Below are 20,222 nucleotides of genomic sequence, written 5' to 3'. Positions count from 1 at the left end.
TTTCTAAATATATGACTATCATGGTAGTTCTTTTTTTTTTTTTTTTTTTTTTGAGACAGAGTCTTACTCTGTCGCCCAGGCTGGAGTGCAATGGCACAATCTCGGCTCACTGCAACTTCCATCTCCTGGTTCAAGTGATCAAGCAATTCTCCTGCCTTAGCCTCCTGAGTAGCTGGGACTATAGACATGTGCCACCACACCCAGCTTATTTTTGTATTCTTAGTAGAGACAGGGTTTCATCATGTTAGCCAGGCTAGTCTCGAACTCCTGACCTCAAGTGATCCACCTGCCTCCCAAAGTGCTGGGATTACAGGCGTGAGCCACTGTGTCCAGGTACATGGTAGTTCTTGAATGTGACCGTGTCTCTGGCATTTTTTTCCTAAATTTAGTTTTCAAAGGAAAAGGATCATATCTACAGTTTGAAGTCGGCATGTTGAACTCACTTTTTTTATGAGGAATATAAAATCATTCATAGCCTTCTAGTATTCTAATTATTTAAATCTTCACTTGAATGCAATTTAAACTTTCAGTTTCTTCCAAAGATTCATAAAGTTTAGAAATTAGACATTTCAATATATAAAATATTGTCTAACAAACTTCCAGAGCATTTTGAACAAAACTCTAAGACTGCTGTTTTTAGCAAATTTAAAACTCTAAAAGTCAGTGCCATAACACTTAAAATTCCTCCTGGATCAATAATTAAAATTAGAATTCTACCCTAATAGGAGGTAGTAAACTTCCTGTCTTGGGAAACATTTTGGCAGCATCTGCTGAGATGCTGGGCCCTGCACTGGATGGGAGGCAGAGTGACATCTACCTAAAGGACCAGAAAATTTAAGAGTGTACTAAGTCAGGAACAGAAAACGGACCAAATTCATAATTTTAAAAGAGAAAAAAAAAATGAATAACCTCTCCTGACACCTTAGAAACTGTAACCACAAAAAGGCATGATAATCCAAACTAATCAAATGAAGCATAATCTGTAAATGAATTGCTACATTTCCTCCTACTTTTTCTATGGGAAAAAAACATCAGGGAAACTTTAATTCCCTCATTTAAAATTTATTTGAGGCTATAATTTATTTAATTATGCAGACAGAATTAAGCAAGAAATATATTTAACATTCTAAAGGTTTCATTTGTAACATGCGCAGTTTTTCATAACCTTGGTCAACTAAAAAGACTTCCTTGAATGTGCAGTGCATTACAAATGTTTCTGATTTTCAACTATATTTCTTGAGATAAACTATCTTCATTTAATTACTGTTAATATCAAACAATATGTTGTAGCACTTAAAATGTGATGGATTTCATAATTTTAGTGACGAAATATGCTGGATGAAAGGCATAGGGTTAGAATTTTCTTAAATACACTGATGACCCGACAAATTAGGAAGGTATACTCAAAGGCAAGAGATTTGAGTGAAAACTGGAATTCAAAGAGGTAAGAAAAGCAAGGGCATTTGCCTGTCAGGAGAACTTGAGCTTTGGTGTGACGTCCAGAGACAGAATGCAAAATCAAGGTTTGTCAAAGGGGACTCTAATAGAAGCTTTCCCTTTGAAATAGCAAACAAGATAAGAAAAACCATTATTACCACTTTCATTCAGGATCATGATGAAACTCCTAGTCAGCAAAATAACAACAACAAAAAAAGTACAAGATTGGAAAGGAAGAAAAAACTATCATTACTGGTAGGTGATAAGACTTTATACAAAGAACATCCAAAAGAATCCAGAGATAAATCAATATTAAAAGAAATTACTGGTTATAGGCTGGGCGTGGTGGCTTACGCCTGTAATCCCAGCACTTTGGGAGGCCGAGATGGGCAAATCATGAGGACAGGAGTTTGAGACCAGCCTGACCAACATGGTGAAACCCCATCTCTACTAAAAATACAAAAATTAGTCAGGCATAGTGGCATGCACCTGTAATCCCAGCTACTCGGGAAGCTGAGGCAGGAGAATTGCTTGAACCTGGGAGGCGGAGGTTGCAATGTGCCAGGATCATGCCACTGCACTCCGGCCTGGGTGACAGAGCAAGACTCGTCTCAAAAACGAAACAACAAAAAAAGACAGAAAGAAAGAAAAGAAAAAGAAAAAGAAAAAGAAAAAGAAAAGAAAGGAAAGAAAGGAAAGAAAGGAAGAAAGAAAGAAAGAAAGAAAGAAAGAAAGAAAGAAAGAAAGAAAGAAAGAAAGAAAGAAAGAGAAGGAAGGAAGGAAGGAAGGAAGGAAGGAAGGAAGGAAGGAAGGAAGGAAGGAAGGAATGAATTACTGGTTACAAAATCAATACAGAAAAATCAATTTTATCATACACAGAAATAGTGGTAAAATAAATAAATTTAAAGATAACATTTAGAATACAAGTGTCTAGGAATAAATATAACAAAAGATACACAAGAAAAATCATAAAATTTTATGAAAGCCATTAAAGAAAACTTAAATGAATGGAGAATATACCAAGCACTCAGGTTAGAAGATATAATAAAGATATCAATTATGATTCATAGAAGATTAAAGGAGAGAAGGGAGGAAGCTTTGCTATGAGATATCAATAATTTGCTTGCCAGGAACAGAATGACAAATATTCATGTTCTCACTTATTTGTGGGATCTAAAAAAACAAAACAACTGGACTCAGGAAGCTAGAGAGTAGGGTGGTTACCAGAGGCTGGGAGGGGCGGTGGGAACTGAGGATGGAGGCAAGCGGGAGTGGTTAATGGATACGAAAAAAATAGAATAAGACCTAGTATTTGATAGCAGAGCAGGGCGACAATAGTCAAAATAATTGTACATTTTAAAATAATCAAAAGAATGTAATAGAATGTAACACAAAGGACAAATGCTTGAGGGGATGGATACCTCCTTTTCCATGATGTGATTATTCTGCATTGCATGCCTGTGTCAAAATATTTCATGTACTCCATAAATATATAACACCTACTATGTACTCACAAAAATTAAAAATGAAAATGAAATAAAAAAATTTTTTAAAGAATGTTATCAACAATTAGGCAACCTGATGGGAAAATGAGATAAAGACTAATAGTTCACAAATAGGATATCCAAATGACCAATAAATATAAGATGCTCATTAGTTATTAAAGAAGTCATTATACAGCCAAAAATAATTAAACACAGCATAGTATTTACACTTCAGACAAAAAGACAGTGAAACAGAATAGAGGGCCTGAAATGTACCTCACATATATGGAAATGTGATTTATAACACAGGATATACTACAGAGCATTTGGGAAAGAGCAAACTTTTTAATAATTAGCCTGGATCAACCGGGTACCAATGCTCAGATTAAATCGAAATTAGATCTCTACCTCATACCACACACAAAAACCCAATTAAAGATCTAAAAAGTGGCTGGGTGCAATAGCTCACACCTGTAATCCCAGCACTTTGGGAGGCTAAGGTGTGCAGATCACCCGAGGTCAGGAGTTCAAGACCAGCCTGAACAACATGGCAAAACCCCATCTCTACTAAAAATACAAAAATTAGCTGGGTGTGGCGGTGAGCTCCTGTAATCCCAGCCACGTGGGAAGCTGAGACAGGAGAATCGCTTAAACCCAGGAGGTGCAGGTTGCAGTGAGCCGAGATCAAGTCACTGCACTCCAGCCTGGGCAACACGGCAAGACTCTGTCTCAAAAAAAAATCACCTAAAAAGCAAATCTATAATACAAGAGACGTCTCTTCATAATCTTGAATTGGGAAGGATTTATTGAACAAGACACAAAAAGCATCAACCGTTAAGACTGATAAAATAAGCTCTATGAAAATTAAAAACACATATGCCTAAAATACATTAAGAATTTGGTCAAAATATTAGGCAACCTGGTGAAAAAATGAGAGAATGATTTAATAGACATTTTTACAGTAAGATATGCAAAAGACCAACAGATACAAGATAAGATGCTTAAGCTCATTAGTCACTAAAGAAGTTACAACTATAAGAAGATGTCAATATCCGCTGATCAAATTGGCAAAAACCTAAAAGTCTCATAACATAATGAGATGGCAAATAGGAACTCTCCTACAGTGCTGTCTGCCAAGATAGTATAGCATTCTGAAAAACAATGTAGCATTATCTATTTATGCTAAACAATCTATTAAAGCTAATACACATTCTAACTCAGCAGTTATACTACTAGGTATAAATCCATCAGAAATCCAAAATGCATGCACATATCCACACATGAATGTTCAAAGCATCATTCCAATTGATCAACTTCAATTTTTGAAAAATCTAAATAACTACATGAGACATACTTCCCCTTAATTTTCAGTTGACTGATTCTTTTTTTTACCTGTAATGCAGCCTTGTGTCAGCATTTAAGGGCAGAAAAGAGGTGAGTATTCATAATGAGCAAAAAAAGCATTATTTTCTTTAAAAGAAAATCGTTGATTATTTAAAATCAAGTAAGTTATTCTTAGAGTTAATAATTTACCATTTTTGCAAGGAACTGTGTTCACAATAGGAAAAGATATTAAAAGATGCATGTTTATTAAATAATTCAATTTAAGGAAATATTCATGTATTTCTACAAATACCATGTTATCTCATTTTAATTAAAAACAATTGGCCCCAATTTTTAACAATCTTTTCATGATCATGTCATTAAAACTATCTACCCATCAAAACATCACGCTGTACACAACTAATTATATAAAATTTTTATTTGTCAACTTAAAAAAACAATTACCAAAACAAAAGTTAATCTAACTTTAAACAAAACAAAATAAAACGTGGAGTTTGCCTCACCTGACACTAACTAGAAAGTAACTATTTTAAAGATGGTCTTGTAGACAATCTTTCCCTTTTTCATACTATTTTTCTATGAGCATTAATAATCCATCATCAATTAAATTTTTCTTACTTTTATCACTGATTTTTTCATTTTTTCCACTGACATCTTCTACGTCAGATATAGTTTACTAGTACTTTAAATTCTAAAGCCATCAAAAAGTTGATTTTACTGCTCAATACCAAGAAATCAGATTTCTTAAAGCAATGCCAGAAGGCATCTTGTACATACTTAACATTTCTATACTCAACTTCAACTCCCTCCTTTTATTTTCAGATAATTACATAAAAGGTATCACTGACTACATATAAGAAAGTATTATTAGGTTGAGTTGCAGGCATGTCACATTCAACTCTTTTAGTAAGAGGAAATAAAAACTGGTTTAATATTTGAGTTTTCATTTTTAAAAACTTTTCTTTTCCAAAGTAAGTTTAGCTAGGCTTACGCAATTTAACAGGCAATGCAAGTGAAGTTTTAGCAGCACATGAAAGAGAGGAAAGGCTGCCTGACAGGGACTGCAGTTGTAAAGTCTGTAAGAGCAAGCACACATGTTGACACTAAGGTGCATCACCCCCAACTCGCCCCGCAACACACAGACATGGACACACATTTTTACAGGGAGTTGGTAGTATCCTAAATGAAATTATGATAGTGTTTTAAATTCTAACTAAAAGCCACTTTTAGCTTAGTTAAAGCCCTAAGTTCAAGTTTTCATAAACTAGTTCGAGGAGCATGGCTTTCAAATGTTTTGATCTGAAAAAATAACAATATACATACCTTAATATCTGAAGAATATTTTGCTCTTCAAAAACAGAGGAGAAATTTATCTGCACAATTTAATTATTAAAACAACTCAAAAGAATTTGTTCCAATATAATGAAACCTTGCATAAACCAACAACCAAGCAATTGTATAAAACTGAATTAATTTTTAATTTTTCCCCTGAGGTACCTTTTGTTGAATGGTGGAATGTTTTTGCTCCATTTCTCTTTTCTCCTTTGCTGCATCCACAACCAGTCGATCCAACTGTAAAAAGGGAAAAAGAGAAAACTGTAGACTTAAAAAAAGGTATGGATTATTTTTTCAAATCATATTCCAAATCATTTCACAGATAAATATCATTTAAAAATCACTCCATTCAAGCTTATTTAAAAAGGTTTCAGCTAAACTTTGAAGTAGAAGTTCATATTTTTTTCTGCTATCAAGTTCTCTTTGAGAAGATCCAAACCTCCACTAGAAAAAACATTTCCAAGAATAGTCATGGTGCCACTACATATAGAGGCCTTATCACAGGTATTGCGATGATACACGTTCAATCCTTGAAGAAGGAAAATGACTCTAGCTGAAGCTGCCTGCTGACCCACTAAGCAAATTCTGGTACTTAAAAGAAACAAAGAAAAAAAAAGAAACAAAGAAGACACTGGTGACTTATTTCTCAAACAGCAAAAAGTAGTGCACCTAAACTAGTGCTAAACCAGCTAAACCAGCTCTCACAAATTCACTCTAACAGCTACTTCCAATCATTCAATATGCCTCTTCATGTTTTCAGGTTGGCTCCCTAATATTATAATCAAATCTCAAAAGAAGAAAAAATAATTCACCAGATAAAAGAAAAAGCTTAAAAAAAATAGTAATCATTCATAAGACCAAGGTAAGAAATCAGCAATCTTAAGGATCATTTTTAAAAGCTCAAAAAACTTAGTGTAAGATTATAAAATCCATTTCTTTCTTGTTCCTTTGCTTTAGAAAGGATGATTTTCCTTTCCATCATAAAGGAAGTATTTGATTTCCAGTAAGATGTGATGAGAATCGCACCTGCTTCCTAAAATCCTATTTGCTAAGCTAACAATAACTGGGTTATATATTATTGTGTGGGTTTCATGGTTTAGACTATGATGATGCCTTTCGAACTCTGAACCTCCACCACCTCGAAATGATTAACACATGTTCGATAAATGAATAAATTAAAACATACATATCAGATCAGCAGGAATATGATAAAGATAAGCATTAAATGTCTAAACATTGTAAGCTGTATCTTTTAAAAGCTACATTTTTAAAAAGTCTTGGTCACAGATAATATTACTGAATAATAAAGAGTAACAAAAAAAAATACCCAGAACAGAAATGAAACAGAACTATCACTATCATAAAGTACCTGATATAGGTGGCAACTACACTATTCTACTTTAGGATCTAATACATACATACCTTAGGGACATGCAGCATTGATTTAGTGGGTAAAGCTGTACATGTTGCACTAGCAAAACATACCCTCACAACAGCTTCTTATGCAGAATGAGTGGACTGAGCATCCTATGGTTTTTATGGCTCTAATTGTGTGGCATATAAATATTATTCATTCATTCATTCACACTGAAGTACAGTACGAGGTAAGCCCCAAATTCAAAATATTTACAAATATGCATGCATATACTTTGCATATGAATTCTGCAATGTAGGTGATGGTTTACTACCTAATTGGTAATAAATGTCTCTTGCATCTCTAACCCCACTGTTATTACAACAGAAAAATAGGGACAATTCCCCCTCTCTTATGGGGAAAAAATATAAAGAAAACGTGTCTTTCATGATGCGGGGAGTTTGAGGAGAGGCATGAATTGAGGAAATGTGAAGACTGGCAGAGTCTTATCTTCTAAACACCAGGAAATGTATCAGGAAGATAACTTGGAGCAGAGAAAAGTTTGTGTTAGTATTGGACATTATGAATTTTAATAGGTACCTATAACTAAGCAGGTATCCCTGGTCCCTCTTCGTTTTCAATCCCTTCCACTCCCACCAATCTCAGATATCATCACTTCTCTTTCTCCTTTTCAACTTCTCCCTGTTGAACTAGGCCCATTCCCATCTGTTTTTAAGTTGATGCAAATCCTTCTACCTTAATAAAACCTCTAACCCATACTCTTCTTCCAGCTACCACATTCCTTCCCTCTTTCCTTCATTACACAACTTCTTTAAAATATTGCCACCTTCTAAACTTGCCCATTTCCTATTCATCTACCCACTGTAATTCAACTTCTACTGCTTGAGTCCCCAACTTCATGGAAACAGCATCTCTCACAGAGGTAACAACTTTTTGCTGCTAAATCCAACAGGTATTTCTCAGTCCTAGGTTTACTTAACTTTCTAATAATTAAAGCTGATAACCACTCCTTCCCTTTGAAACACTGTTCCTGGCCTATGATGCCAGTCTCCTATTTTTCCACTTCCTTGCTCATCTACGTCCTCACACAGCTTCTCTTACGCAGCCATCTCAAAAATCAGTCCTTCTTAGGTCCCTATTCCAAGTCAGCTTCTCTTTTTACTCAATACCAGGGGACCTCAACCTTAACTTACAAAATAAAAATCTTTACAATGTCTATGCACCTAGATTTTTTTTTTAAAGTAGCTCTATGGGGCCAGGTGTGTTGGCTCATGACCGTAATCCCAGCACTTTGGGAGGTCAGGAGATTGAGATCCTGCCTAAGATGGTAAAAACCTGTCTCTACTAAAAATACAAAAAATTATCCAGGTGTGGTGGCACATGCCTATAGTCCCAGCTACTCAGGAGGCTAAGGCAGGAGAATGCTTGAACCTGGGAGGCGGAGGTTGTGGTGAGCCGAAATCACACCACTGTACTCTAGCCAGGGAGACAGAGTGAGACTCCATCTCAAAAAATAAACAGAAATAAATAAATGAAATAGCTCTATGGGTCAGGTGCAGTGGCTCACATCTATAATCCCAGCACTTTGGGAGGCCCTGGTGGGCAGATCACGAGGTCAGGAGTTCCAGACCAGCCTGGCCAACATGGTGAAACCTCATCTCTATTAAAAATAAAAAAATTAGCCAGGCATAGTGGCATGCGCCTGTAGTCCCAGCTACTCAGGAGGCTGAGGCAGGAGAATCGCTGGAACCCAGGAGGTGGACGTTATGGTAAGCCGAGATCGCACCACTGCCTGTCCACCAGAATGAGACTCCGTCAAAAGAAAGAAAAAAATTTTTAGGAAAAAAAGCTCTATGATTCAGAGATATCTAACTCACCTCCCATCAACTCACCCACTCTTGTGATTGCAATCAGCAACTATATGCTACTGACTCAGTGTATGTCCCTCTCTTGAGCTCCATACACAACCACTTACACATCTTATCCTCACAAATTAATATATCTGTCAACTCCTCATGCCCTTCCACCCTCGAACTGACTGTATCTTAACGCTCAAATCTAACCACTTCTATCTCTACTGCCATGTAGTTAGTTTCAGATGCCATTATCTACCAATTACGAAAAGAATATCGTAACAGGCCACCTCCAATCCGGCCATCTTATCCACTAGGCACTATAGGGTCTGTGGCTTAGATGTTGTTTTCCAAGGACCTGCAACTTTATTTGAGATCTAGAGTAGAGGAAAACCTATAAAACTAAAATGATTAAATGTCTTAAAAATACATAAGTATTTCAGCTAGTCAACTGCAACTGAACTCATACTGCTTTTATAAATTATGCTGAATGTGAGAGGGCAATCTAACATTTGATAGTATTATGAGGATGTCTAAAACCTAGGAAGGTCTTTCCTTCCCCCCAAGTCTGGCTTACATGTCCTGTCTATATGTTCCGAACACTTTGAACCTTTCCGATATGATGGAAAAGGCCAGCTGTCCCTCAATTCCTATTTTCTCCTTCTTCCTTAAGAATGGACCCCCTAAATTCTAGCAGGTCACGTGGCTACCTGGTATTAAAGTTAATGTCCCTTTCAACTATTGTGACCCTGTGACTAAGCACTTGGCATTGGATATACTTAGAAGTAATATGTACAATTTCTAGGAAATGTGTTTAAAGAGAGAAAATGTATCTTTCATTCTTCTCTCCTTCTTCCTATTAGCTGTAATTTGGGTATAATAGCTAGTGACTTGATTAGCCACTTTGAACGATGAGTTAGAATAAAAAAAATACGCCTGCATTCCTGCTAACCAAGTAGCCACTATACCATGCATTTGACTTTACATAAGAGAAATAAAACTCTATTTTCAGCTACTAGTATTGTCAGTTTTCTATTATTTGCAAGCAAACCTAATCCCAACTGTTACACCCACATAAGGTATTCAGCACAGAGATTACCAGTGTGGTGACTTGTTGGTTTCTCCTGAGAGACTAAGTTCTGCCAAGGCAGAAAACAGAATTCATGTAATCCATGGCATACACACATACACACACCACACCTGACATACACTCTGGTCAGTAAATTCAATTCCCATTCCACTCTTATCTTTTTCCTTGAACTCTATTTTTCTTTTTTTTCCTTTTTTTGAGACCGGTTCCCTTTGTCACTCAGGCTGAAGTCCAGTGGCCCAATCTTGGCTCACTGTGAACTCTGCCTCTCAGGCTCGAGCAGTTCTCCTGCATCAGCCTCTGGAGTAACTGGGATTACAGGCATACGCCACCACACCTGGCTAATTTTTTAATTTTTTTTTAAATTTTTATTTTCCCCTCAACCATTTAAAAATGCAACCAAACACCTTAAAGTGTACAAAACAGGTGGCTGAACAGGCTAATTTGCCAGTCAGCCCCTGTTCTAGCTACCAGGGAGTTTAACATTCATCCCAAGAGACTTGGCTCTCTTTATCTACTGAGACAAAGTTGCTTCCAACTGAAGGAGTCTATTTTTATTCTCTGGGTAGACTCTTCCAGTTAACTACTTCCGTTGTAGATGGTGAAATGTGTAAGGCTCCACTTCAGATGTTGGCACTGCTATGAGGATGGTCTTTCCCTTTATTGCAAATCACAATCAAAACCTTTGATTCTTTTTTACATTCCAGTCCCAGAAGTAGTTTCGTAGAGGTTAATTGATGAGTCTTAATTCTTTCTAGTAGCTTACAACCAGTCTCTAGCTTCTCCAGGAACACTACAGGATGAATTTGGTTTAAATATATATTAAACTACAAAGCATTCTCTCAAATGAGTTTAAATGCATTTTATTTTTAGACAACCTACATGACATGTTTTTCTTAAAAACAATGCCTCCACTCCAAATAAATCATGGTCAAAATAAATAAAGAGCTCAAGATGACATCAGTCCCCTTTCTCTTAAGTCCTGGTGCTGTGTGGATGACAAGCAGAAGCCAGTTACAATGACAGGTGATAGATCGGAAGTAACTGCCAATTATGTTAACATTTTTCCATTTCCAAATCATCCTTAAAGAAAATCATATATGGGGTCACACCATCCTCACAGTAGTCCAATACCATGCCATCTGGATTCATGTTTTCACCAATAAAGAATTGGTAGTTTTTGAAATTAGCAAAGGTGTGCTTGCTTTGTTCTACAGCCTTTGTCATAAAAGGTTTTACTCTTTCCGGTCTCTGTTCAAGTTTGCCTTTAATTGATTTCATGTAATCTTTGATGTACTTCTTGCAGGCTCCTTTTGTGGAATGTGTTTCCTGCAGGTGATGGTTCATGACAATATCGACACCAGTGATTACTGTGCTTTCCGTACATTCGCCCTCAGGGCCTTCCGCGGAGGCATTTCCACCAATAATCGAACCATCAATGTTACCTTCTTTCCTACTGACCATCTTCCTCTCCACCTCCAGGCACAGCCCTTCAGCGATCTCCCAGATCTTGTATATTTCAGAGAACATCTCAATGTGGCTGATGAGGTACTGGTAAATAATCATGATGGCGGCTGAAGGGAGACCACGGTGGCGCTAGGTTAGCAGGAGCCCAGAGCTCTGAGGGAGAGCGACGTAGGCAGAGCGGCACTCAGTGGGGAGTGGGGAGCCGGCGGAAAAGCTAATTTTTCTATTTTTAGCAGAGACAGGGTTTCACCATGTTGGCCAGGCTGGTCTCAAACTCCTGGCCTCAAGTAATCTGCACGCCTCAGCCTCCCAAAGTGCTGGAATTATAGGCATGAGCCATGGCGCCTGGCCTAAACTCTGTATTTCATCATTAATCCCCTTCTTTGTAAAACTAAACTGAAACATCTTGAGAAAGAAAATCACCTAAGAACACTGTTAAATTGAGAATGTTTCTCAATAAAAAACAATATCCCCAGAACAGATCTAATATAAAGTTCTGATCAGCTATGTAAAAATAATTTGAACATAACGAAATTTTTATATATATAAAATTTGTATATATGTAGAGAACTATACATAGCCACAGATAGCCACATGTGACTGTATGAAATGAAAAAGTACCCAAGAGCTCTGTAACTTTAAGATTCTAAATGTTTTTTATTCAAATAGCAAGACACCATTTTTTGGAAAATAAAAAAAGAGCTATAACTCAAATAAAAAGCAAATTGGAACAATAACTCAATTATCCAAATGTAAGACATTTAAAAATAAGTCCAGTTATGTAGACTGCAGAACAAACACTTTGTTTTTAAATTCTCCTTTTCAATACCTTCATATACAATCTATACCATAAAGTTCTTTTTACCGTTGATTTCATTTTTGGGTATACTCAAACAGCAAACATTTGGGAATTTAACCCATATATAAATCTGCTGTAGCATTAAACTTCATTCTTCATTAAGTAAATGAAATGTCAAGTCCTCCTGATACTGCGTTCATTCTCCCCACTACTACCTTGTGAAGAAGGTGCCTTGCTTTCTCTTTGCCTTCTGCCATGATTGTAAGTTTCCTGGGGCATCCCAAGTCATGCAGAACTGTGCGTCAATTAGACCTTTCCTTTCTAGATTACCCAGTCTGAGGCAGCTCTTTATAGCAGTGTTGAGAACAGATTAATACACCTCCAATATGCTAAATTTCTTTAAAAATACAAATATCAGTGTATAAAACTGAATTAAGAAATATAGTGCAACATTACCTGTGCACCCAGATCCTTCATGTAGGGTCCAAGTTCACTAAACAGATCATATCCTTGATGAAAGAAGGCCAAATGGGCATACATAAATGATAACATCTAATGGGGGAAAAAAAGATGACCATTTTAAAATCTAGACCTAAACATTCTGAAATATTTTATATAGATAGACAGACAGACAGACAGGAGAAAGGATCTTGTTTTGTTGCCCAGGCCTGGCATGCAGTGGCACAAAGAAGAGTTCAATACAACCTGAACCTCCCAGGCTCAAGAGATTCTCCCATTTCAACTTCCTAAGTAGCTGGGACCACAGGCATGTGCCACCATACTCAGCTAATTTTTTTATTCTTTTGTAAAGACCAAGTCTCAGCACGTTACCCTGGCTGATCTTGAACTCCTGGGCTCAAGCAATCCTCCCACTTCGGCCTCTAAAAGTGCTGGCATTATAGGCATGAGCCGCCGTGCTCAGCTCATCAAACCTATTTGAAAATTAAACTGAGTCATCTGTTTTAAAAGAGTATTTCAAAAATGTTTTAAAATACAATGAAAATAAGTTTTATTTAAAAGAAATTTCCCAGTGGTTTAAAGTTTTTTTTAATGCCCCAAATTTTAATTGTTTAGAGTATTTCTAGGTGATCAAAATGTATACAGCAGATTCAAATTATCCAATTTTCAGTAACTCTTTCTACATCCATTTTTATGTGCTCCTTCAACCAAGCTCACTGACAAACTTTAAATTGTAAAAAAAAGACAAAAAGATAAGACAGAGGAAAATAAAGTGCTCAAAATAAAACACAAACACTTTACAGTCTCCCAGAGCACCAAGCACAATCTCAAGTAGGAGAAAGCTGGTTTTTCTCTCAAGATACCAAAATAAAATGAATCAACTGAATTTGCCAATATGGAGGTTTCTTAAGTCATACCACCAAATCTAAAAACTTAACATTAATGGGGTGAGATTTGTCCAAGTTTTATCATATTTTACCTATTTTAAACAGAAAAATCACCCTCAATTTTATTAAGTTTTTACATAAAAGGAATTCTATAATTACATGAATAATACTGAAAAAATATTCTAAACATCCATGTTATTTTTAACAAGTGGCATCTGTTAAATTTTCTGAAGTCTAAAGTAGGTCATAAAGTCCTTAATACTCAAAAATCCTCCAAAAAAAAAAAAACTATTAAAACACAGAGACAAAAGGTAAAACTCAGAAGAGGAAAATTATTCTGGAATTAGATAATGGTAATCATTGCCCAAATTTGTGAATATAATAAAAACAAATGAATTATTTAAAAAATCAATTAAAAATCTTAAAAGAGGGATGGGATTAATAGCTAGGACTACATAAAAATATAAAACATGCCTGTACATTAAAATGCAAAACAAGCATATTAAAAGACAAATGATAAACTAGGAAAAAACACATGACAAGGAGTTAACAGTCTTAAGATGTAAGAGATGTTACAAATCAACATGAAAAGATGAACACTCCAACAGAAAAAGAGACAAACGACACAGGAGGTACATAAGTGGCCAAAAAAAAAAATATGGAAAAATGTTTAAACTCATTTGTATTAACGAAATGCAAAACTGAGTAATGAGATCATGCTTTCTATCCACCAAACTAGGGGGAGTTTGGGGGAGAAACTGGAGTGCTCAATGTTCGTAAAATGTGGAGAAATATTCATTTTCACACAGTATTAGGGGAAATACTGTATAACCCTTGAAATTGGACAATATTTTTCCAAAGCCTAAATCCTTTAACTATGTAATCTCTAGTTTATAAATCTATCCTAAGAAAATAACAGGTTTATTCATTAGAATGATCACGACAATGCTAGCAATGTTTTAATGTCAAAAACAAGGAAATTATTTGAATATTCATTAATAGGTGAAATTAATTTGTTGTATATTTCTTCAAGGTCAGTAAACTATGACCTGCAAACTTTATTAGGCCTCACCAGTTGTTTTTTGATAGTCCATGAGTTATTAATGGTTTTTACATCTTTAAATGATTTAAAGATAATAAAAATATATGAAATATATATGTGAAAATTGTATGAAATTCAAATTTTTGTGTTTCTAAATAAGTTTTATTGGAACACAGCCATGACCATTCATTTACATACTGTCTTTCTCATTATAATAGCACAGTAATTCCGACAGAGACCATGAGGCCTATAAAACTTACCATATTTACTACCTGGACTTTTACAGAAAACATTTGCCAACCCCTAGTATATTCACGTGGTAGATTTCTACCTGGCCACAAAGCCATCATCTAAATAAAGGATATTTAATCACATGTAACTTCGCAGTGTATTAGTGAAAAAAGAAAGTTATAAAATAGTATGGGGGAATGATTCCAATTAAAAAATATGATTTTAAAAGGCATATATACAAGTTCATGTACATATGTACACACACACACGCATGCACATACACGCACGCACATACATGCACACACACAGAAAGAGAGAAAAAGATGAAGATGTATGCCAAGATATTATTAGTGGCTCCCCCTTGGTAGCAGAATTTCTAGGTAGTTTTTATATTTTCTTCATATACATTCTAATTTTTCTACAATTAATACACATTACTGTCAATCTGGAAAACAAGAGAGGTATAAACATTATCTTTTAAAAACAGGAAGTACAATGTGTTTACCTAATAAGATATGACACAAATATATACACAAAATTTAGAAAAAAGCTAGGTGGGGACAGAATCTAAGGCAACTTAAGTATAGCCTTATGGGGGAAATGTCAGTAAATAATTCAAAGCTGAGAGATTATTACTAAGGCTATCAAAATATAAAGAGTGCTATGCTATACCACATCATGCCCCGTCACTTCTTCATTAGTTTTGGGTTTTTTTTTTTTGGATTCTTTGAGACAGAGTTTCACTCTTGTAACCCAGCTGGAGTGCAATGGTGTGATCTCGGCTCAGTGCAACCTCCGCCTCCCAGGGTCAAGTGATTCTCCTGCCTCAACCTCCAAAAGTAGATGGGATTACAGGTGCCTGCCACCATGCCCAGCTAATTTTTTTGTATTTTTAGTAGAGATGGGGTTTTACCACGTTGGACAGTCTGGTCTTGAACTCCTGACCTCAGGTGATCCGCTCGCCTTGGCCTCCCAAGGTCCTAGGATTACAGGCGTGAGCCCTGGCAACCGGCCTTCATTAGTTTTAAGATCAAAAAAAAGGGCTCCTCACCAAAAAACAATCATCATGTGAGTGAAGAGGCTCAAGGAAATAAGTGATCACCAAATTTCATCCCACTGGTTTTGTAACTGCATACCAAAGAAGAAACCAAAAGACTGATCCATCCTCAACTTTAACGGAAAAATTCTCCAAATGATAGTATTCATGTAAATCCTCAATCTCGAGTATTTTTAAAGTCCAAACAATGCAAAAAATTACAGAGAAAAATGTAAATATGTTGAGAGGCTGGGCAAAAATGTTTAAGGCAAAACAAGTGAGAAAAAAATCCAAAGCCTAAATGTAACAGTTTTTATCTTCGTAACTCTCAAAACAATTCTGAAATATTCTCACAGGTTTTCACACCAAACACTTTTAGTTATTCATCAAATGGTACTGGGCATCTAGTGCATGTAAAGCAACATAAGAGTAGAAAAGAAAACAAAAACGGAACAGTACACAGTCTGCCTTCATGGACCTCACGTGTATCAACAGATATATTACACAAACAACTATAACATGAAGGAGACAAAAAGAAGTTCAGTGCCACAAATACAAACGAAGATCAAAAAGAAGAGCAATCATAAACCTTGCCATGTATATACCAGATGCTCTTTCAACACCTAAATGTGTACATTTAGTTTCATATTAAAATATTTAAAACATCATTTCAATTAATATCTTACTGATTTTAGGATTTCTGATCTCCTTTTTGATTGAAGAACATTAATCTGAGGGAAAACACATCTGGTTAATCACCCATGCATTATTTTAAAGCTAATCTATAATGTAATATTGTAAAACTTGTTTATTTTAATGGTTAATACTTTTCCAAAAAGCAAACAAAAACACAGCTCAAGTTTTTGATCCTTCGACCATCCATTTGCAAAACACAGTTAAGACAAACATTCCCATGAAATCCTCTTATATTTCTGAGCTAAAAGAAAAGCTAGTTATTTAAACTATATTAGAGTGATGGAAGTATTCTGACATCTGAAGTTCTGGGAATTCCATCTTTTTTCCCCACCCTCTTTATTCTAATTGCTCATCAATATAAATAATAAAAATATAAATAAGATCATGTTACCTCTACCATAACACCCTCCAACTTCCTACCATGGCTGGCAAGGCCCACTGTGATGTGGCCTCTACCTACTTCTTTAACCTAGCTTTCTATTACTTTCCCCCTTTCTGTGCACCAACCACAGCCCAGGACCGTGTCTACCTCAATGCCTTTGTACTGACTGTTTTGTCTACATGTTGTGACGTTCTGCTTAGATGGATACAACGCTATCTCACACCAATCAGGTCTCAACTTAAATACCACCTTCTCACAAAGGTCTACAGTAGCTTCATATGCACTGTCTAGTATACCAACCCTATTTATTTTACTCAGAACATTTATAACTACCTTATATTTTCTGATTTGTGTCTTTTCCCTAACCGAAGTGTAAGTTCTAGACAGACCAGGGCCTCTGTCTTAATCCCAGCTGTAGTAGCAACACTAAGCACTCAGTAAATGTTTCTTAAATAAATTAACAGATTTTGTTTTGTTTTTAGAGACAAAGTCTCACTCTGTTGCCCACTCTGGCAGGAGTGCAGTGGCATGATCAGAACTCACTGCAGCCTGAAATTCCTGGCCACGCAATCCCCCTGCCTTAGACCCCAGCAATTCTCCCATCTCAGCTTCCCGAGTAGCTGGGACTATAGGTACATAGTACCAGATCCAGCTAATTTTTTTTACTTTTCATAAAGATAGGTTCTCATTATGTTGCACAATCTGGTCTCAAGCTCCTCAATTCAAGCAATCCTCCCACATTGCCCTCCCAAAGCACTGGGATTACAGGAATGAGCCCCTGCACCCAGCCAGATCTTAAGTAAATGTTTTAATTAGACTAAATTTACTGAAAGAGCATTAAATTAAGATACCTGCCTTTGATGGGATCTCTCCCAACTCTAGAAATTCACAACAAACATTTTATTTTTGTCTGTTATTATATATCAGCTTAATGAAATAAAATGTTTATCTAAGAAAAGAATCATTCACTTTTTGCCAATACTGTCAAAAGATTATATCTTTTAAATATGTTCTTCCCACTGAATTCTATATTTTATCAAATAATTTCAAAGCACTAAATAAAACATTAAAATAGGACAAGAAAAATCTAAGTAACTTTACTTAACTATAAGACTAGTTTCTGGCCAGGCATGACGGCTCATCCTTATACCTCAGGCGGGTGAATCGCTTGAGGTCAGGAGTTTGAGACCAGCCTGGCCAACATGGTAAAATGCCATATCTACTAAAAATATAAAAATTTGCCAGGCGTGGTGGTGGGCGCCTGTAATCCCGGCTATTTGGGAGGCTGAGGCAGGAGAATCACTTAAACCCTGGGGACGGAGGTTGCAATGAGCTGGGATCACATCACTACACTCCAGCCTAGGCAACAGAGCAAGGCTCCTTCTCAGAAACAAACAAACAAACAAGACTAGTTTCTTCTGCATGTATTTCAAGGCCTATTGACTTTGGAGAACTACAATATTAACTTTCAAATGCTCTAAGTAAAGCAGAAGCTACAAATAGCCTACTACTCAAATGTTGAATTATGTTAAAATGTCTGCTTTACATGTCTTTTTTTCTAGTTGAAAAATTTTAAATGCTATATAAAATTTTTAAATTTAAATGTTATATATAAAAATGTAAATGCTATATAAAATAGGATTTTCATATAATATTTAAATTATATTATACAGCATTTAAATTCTTGGAGGAAAAAAGTAAACTCAAATATTTAGAGAAGCATGACAAATTTCATATATTTGGATATTTATTTACTTACTATTCTCTAAAGTAGACATAAATGAAATAAAGGCCATAAAATGATGCCATAGTTCCCATCAGAAAAATCACAAACATAGTTATTTGTTGGGCGATGGGGGAAGTGGTGGTTGGGAGGCAGTGTGAGAATTCCTAACTTACAACTATTGTATGGACACCCAAGAAAATAATATATAAGTTTAAAGATAATGAAAATTTTAGCTATCCCTCCTAAAATAAAATTTGTAACATTAAGCCATTTGCGCTCTCAAAAAACAATTATTACATATCTATTTTCTAACCACTAAACTAGATGCTAGGGATACAATTTAGAAATAGAAAAATATATAAAAATAAATATTTACAATAAACATGTAAATAGTCTAACTGCCATGTGTACGAAAATACGGCAACACAGAGAAGGTAGAGGCAAAAATAATTCCTCTGGCCTGGAGAAGTCTGAGTAACCCTGATCACAAAACAGAATGAATTAATGACAGGGCAGGTAAAAGCAATGCAAGGCAGACCAATTTTATGAGAATATCTTAATACTCCAAGCAAGAAACAATAAGACTTGGTTAGGGCTGCAGCAAGGGTGAAGAAAGAACCAATTTAAGAGGTACATAGGAGAAATTTTCAACACATTTGGCAGCTAGATGTAATGGCTTAGAGTGAGGAGAATATCTGATACAATTCTCTCATTTTGAACTACTGAGAGAGTAAAAGAGTGACACCATTCAATTAGATTGAGGGCAAAATAGAAAGAGAAGCCATTTTGGAAAATGAGAGGCTTCAATTATGAACACAATGACAACGAAGTACCTCTGTGAAAAAAATATTTGGTCACCTACCTATAACAACAGGTAGTGATTCAAGTAAGGGGTATGATGAGACTGACAGAAAACAATAACGTAAGAAAATAATAAAACCAAAGATAGGACCCTAAAAAGGAAAGTAAAAAGGCAGACAAAGGAGTGAAGCCCAAGACAGAAATGGAAAAGAAACAGAAGTTAGAAGGAAGACCTAAAAGCAGATTCAGACAAATCAAGATAAAAGATTGTTTCAAGAAGGAGGGTTATGGCCTACCACTGCAGTAAAACAGAATAGTCAAGTTGGTTAAAAACTGAATTATGTCTAGTGAATAAATCCCTTGCATGAACCATTTCAGTGGGTTAGGCAGGGTGAGTACTCATACTACAGCAGAAACTGATGTATGAATGTGAGGTAGATAACAGGACCTAGGATACAGACTACACCAGTCTAGTAACCTTTCCTCCAAAAGTAAAGTCTATTCATTTTAAAAATTTAACTTCCCACTTACTGAATAGGAACTTAATAGAAAAAAAACTTAATTTTCTATTGTTTTGCAAAGTTACCTAAGTAATTTTTAATCAGTAATTTCTATTTGGTTACTTGTATACTTTTTAAGGAAGTACTCTGTGATCATCGTGAAGTAAACAATCTCTGAGGACAGCCACTACTGTTTTGTGAAAGGAGATTTATGTAAGGTAATTCCCTAAGCTTTAAAGGTTTTTTAGGCTTTAAATTCCATGATATACAGAAACACA

The 20,222-nt window shown here is 35.7% G+C and overlaps 1 protein-coding gene and 1 pseudogene across 9 annotated transcripts in view; both read right to left on the bottom strand.

The window, feature by feature from the left end:
- The window catches only part of ACAP2 (ArfGAP with coiled-coil, ankyrin repeat and PH domains 2), a 164,231-nt gene that overhangs the window by 47,257 nt on the left and 96,752 nt on the right, over positions 1-20,222 (bottom strand). For 4 of the 8 annotated variants that reach the window (XM_032298198.1, XM_032298202.1, XM_032298200.1 and 1 more), the window contains 4 exons: positions 16,526-16,570; positions 12,641-12,736; positions 5,763-5,837; positions 4,314-4,325 (listed from right to left, as the gene is read on the bottom strand). In XM_032298198.1, coding sequence (XP_032154089.1) covers positions 4,314-4,325; positions 5,763-5,837; positions 12,641-12,736; positions 16,526-16,570 — 228 coding nt within the window. The remainder of the gene's footprint in view (positions 1-4,313; positions 4,326-5,762; positions 5,838-12,640; positions 12,737-16,525; positions 16,571-20,222) is intronic. The other 4 variants (XM_032298199.1, XM_032298203.1, XM_032298201.1 and 1 more) reach the window with 1 other exon arrangement.
- Positions 10,628-12,729, bottom strand: LOC116564824 (annotated as a pseudogene). The gene is made up of 2 exons (XR_004275116.1): positions 12,641-12,729; positions 10,628-11,492 (listed from the first exon to the last, which is right to left on the bottom strand). The product of XR_004275116.1 is annotated as a translationally-controlled tumor protein pseudogene (transcript).

This window comes from Sapajus apella, unplaced genomic scaffold (assembly GCF_009761245.1).
Source record: "Sapajus apella isolate SASKATOON/1434 unplaced genomic scaffold, GSC_monkey_1.0 scaffold38, whole genome shotgun sequence".
NCBI classification, from domain to species: Eukaryota; Metazoa; Chordata; class Mammalia; order Primates; family Cebidae; genus Sapajus; species Sapajus apella.
This window is presented reverse-complemented; position numbering and strand designations above follow the sequence as displayed.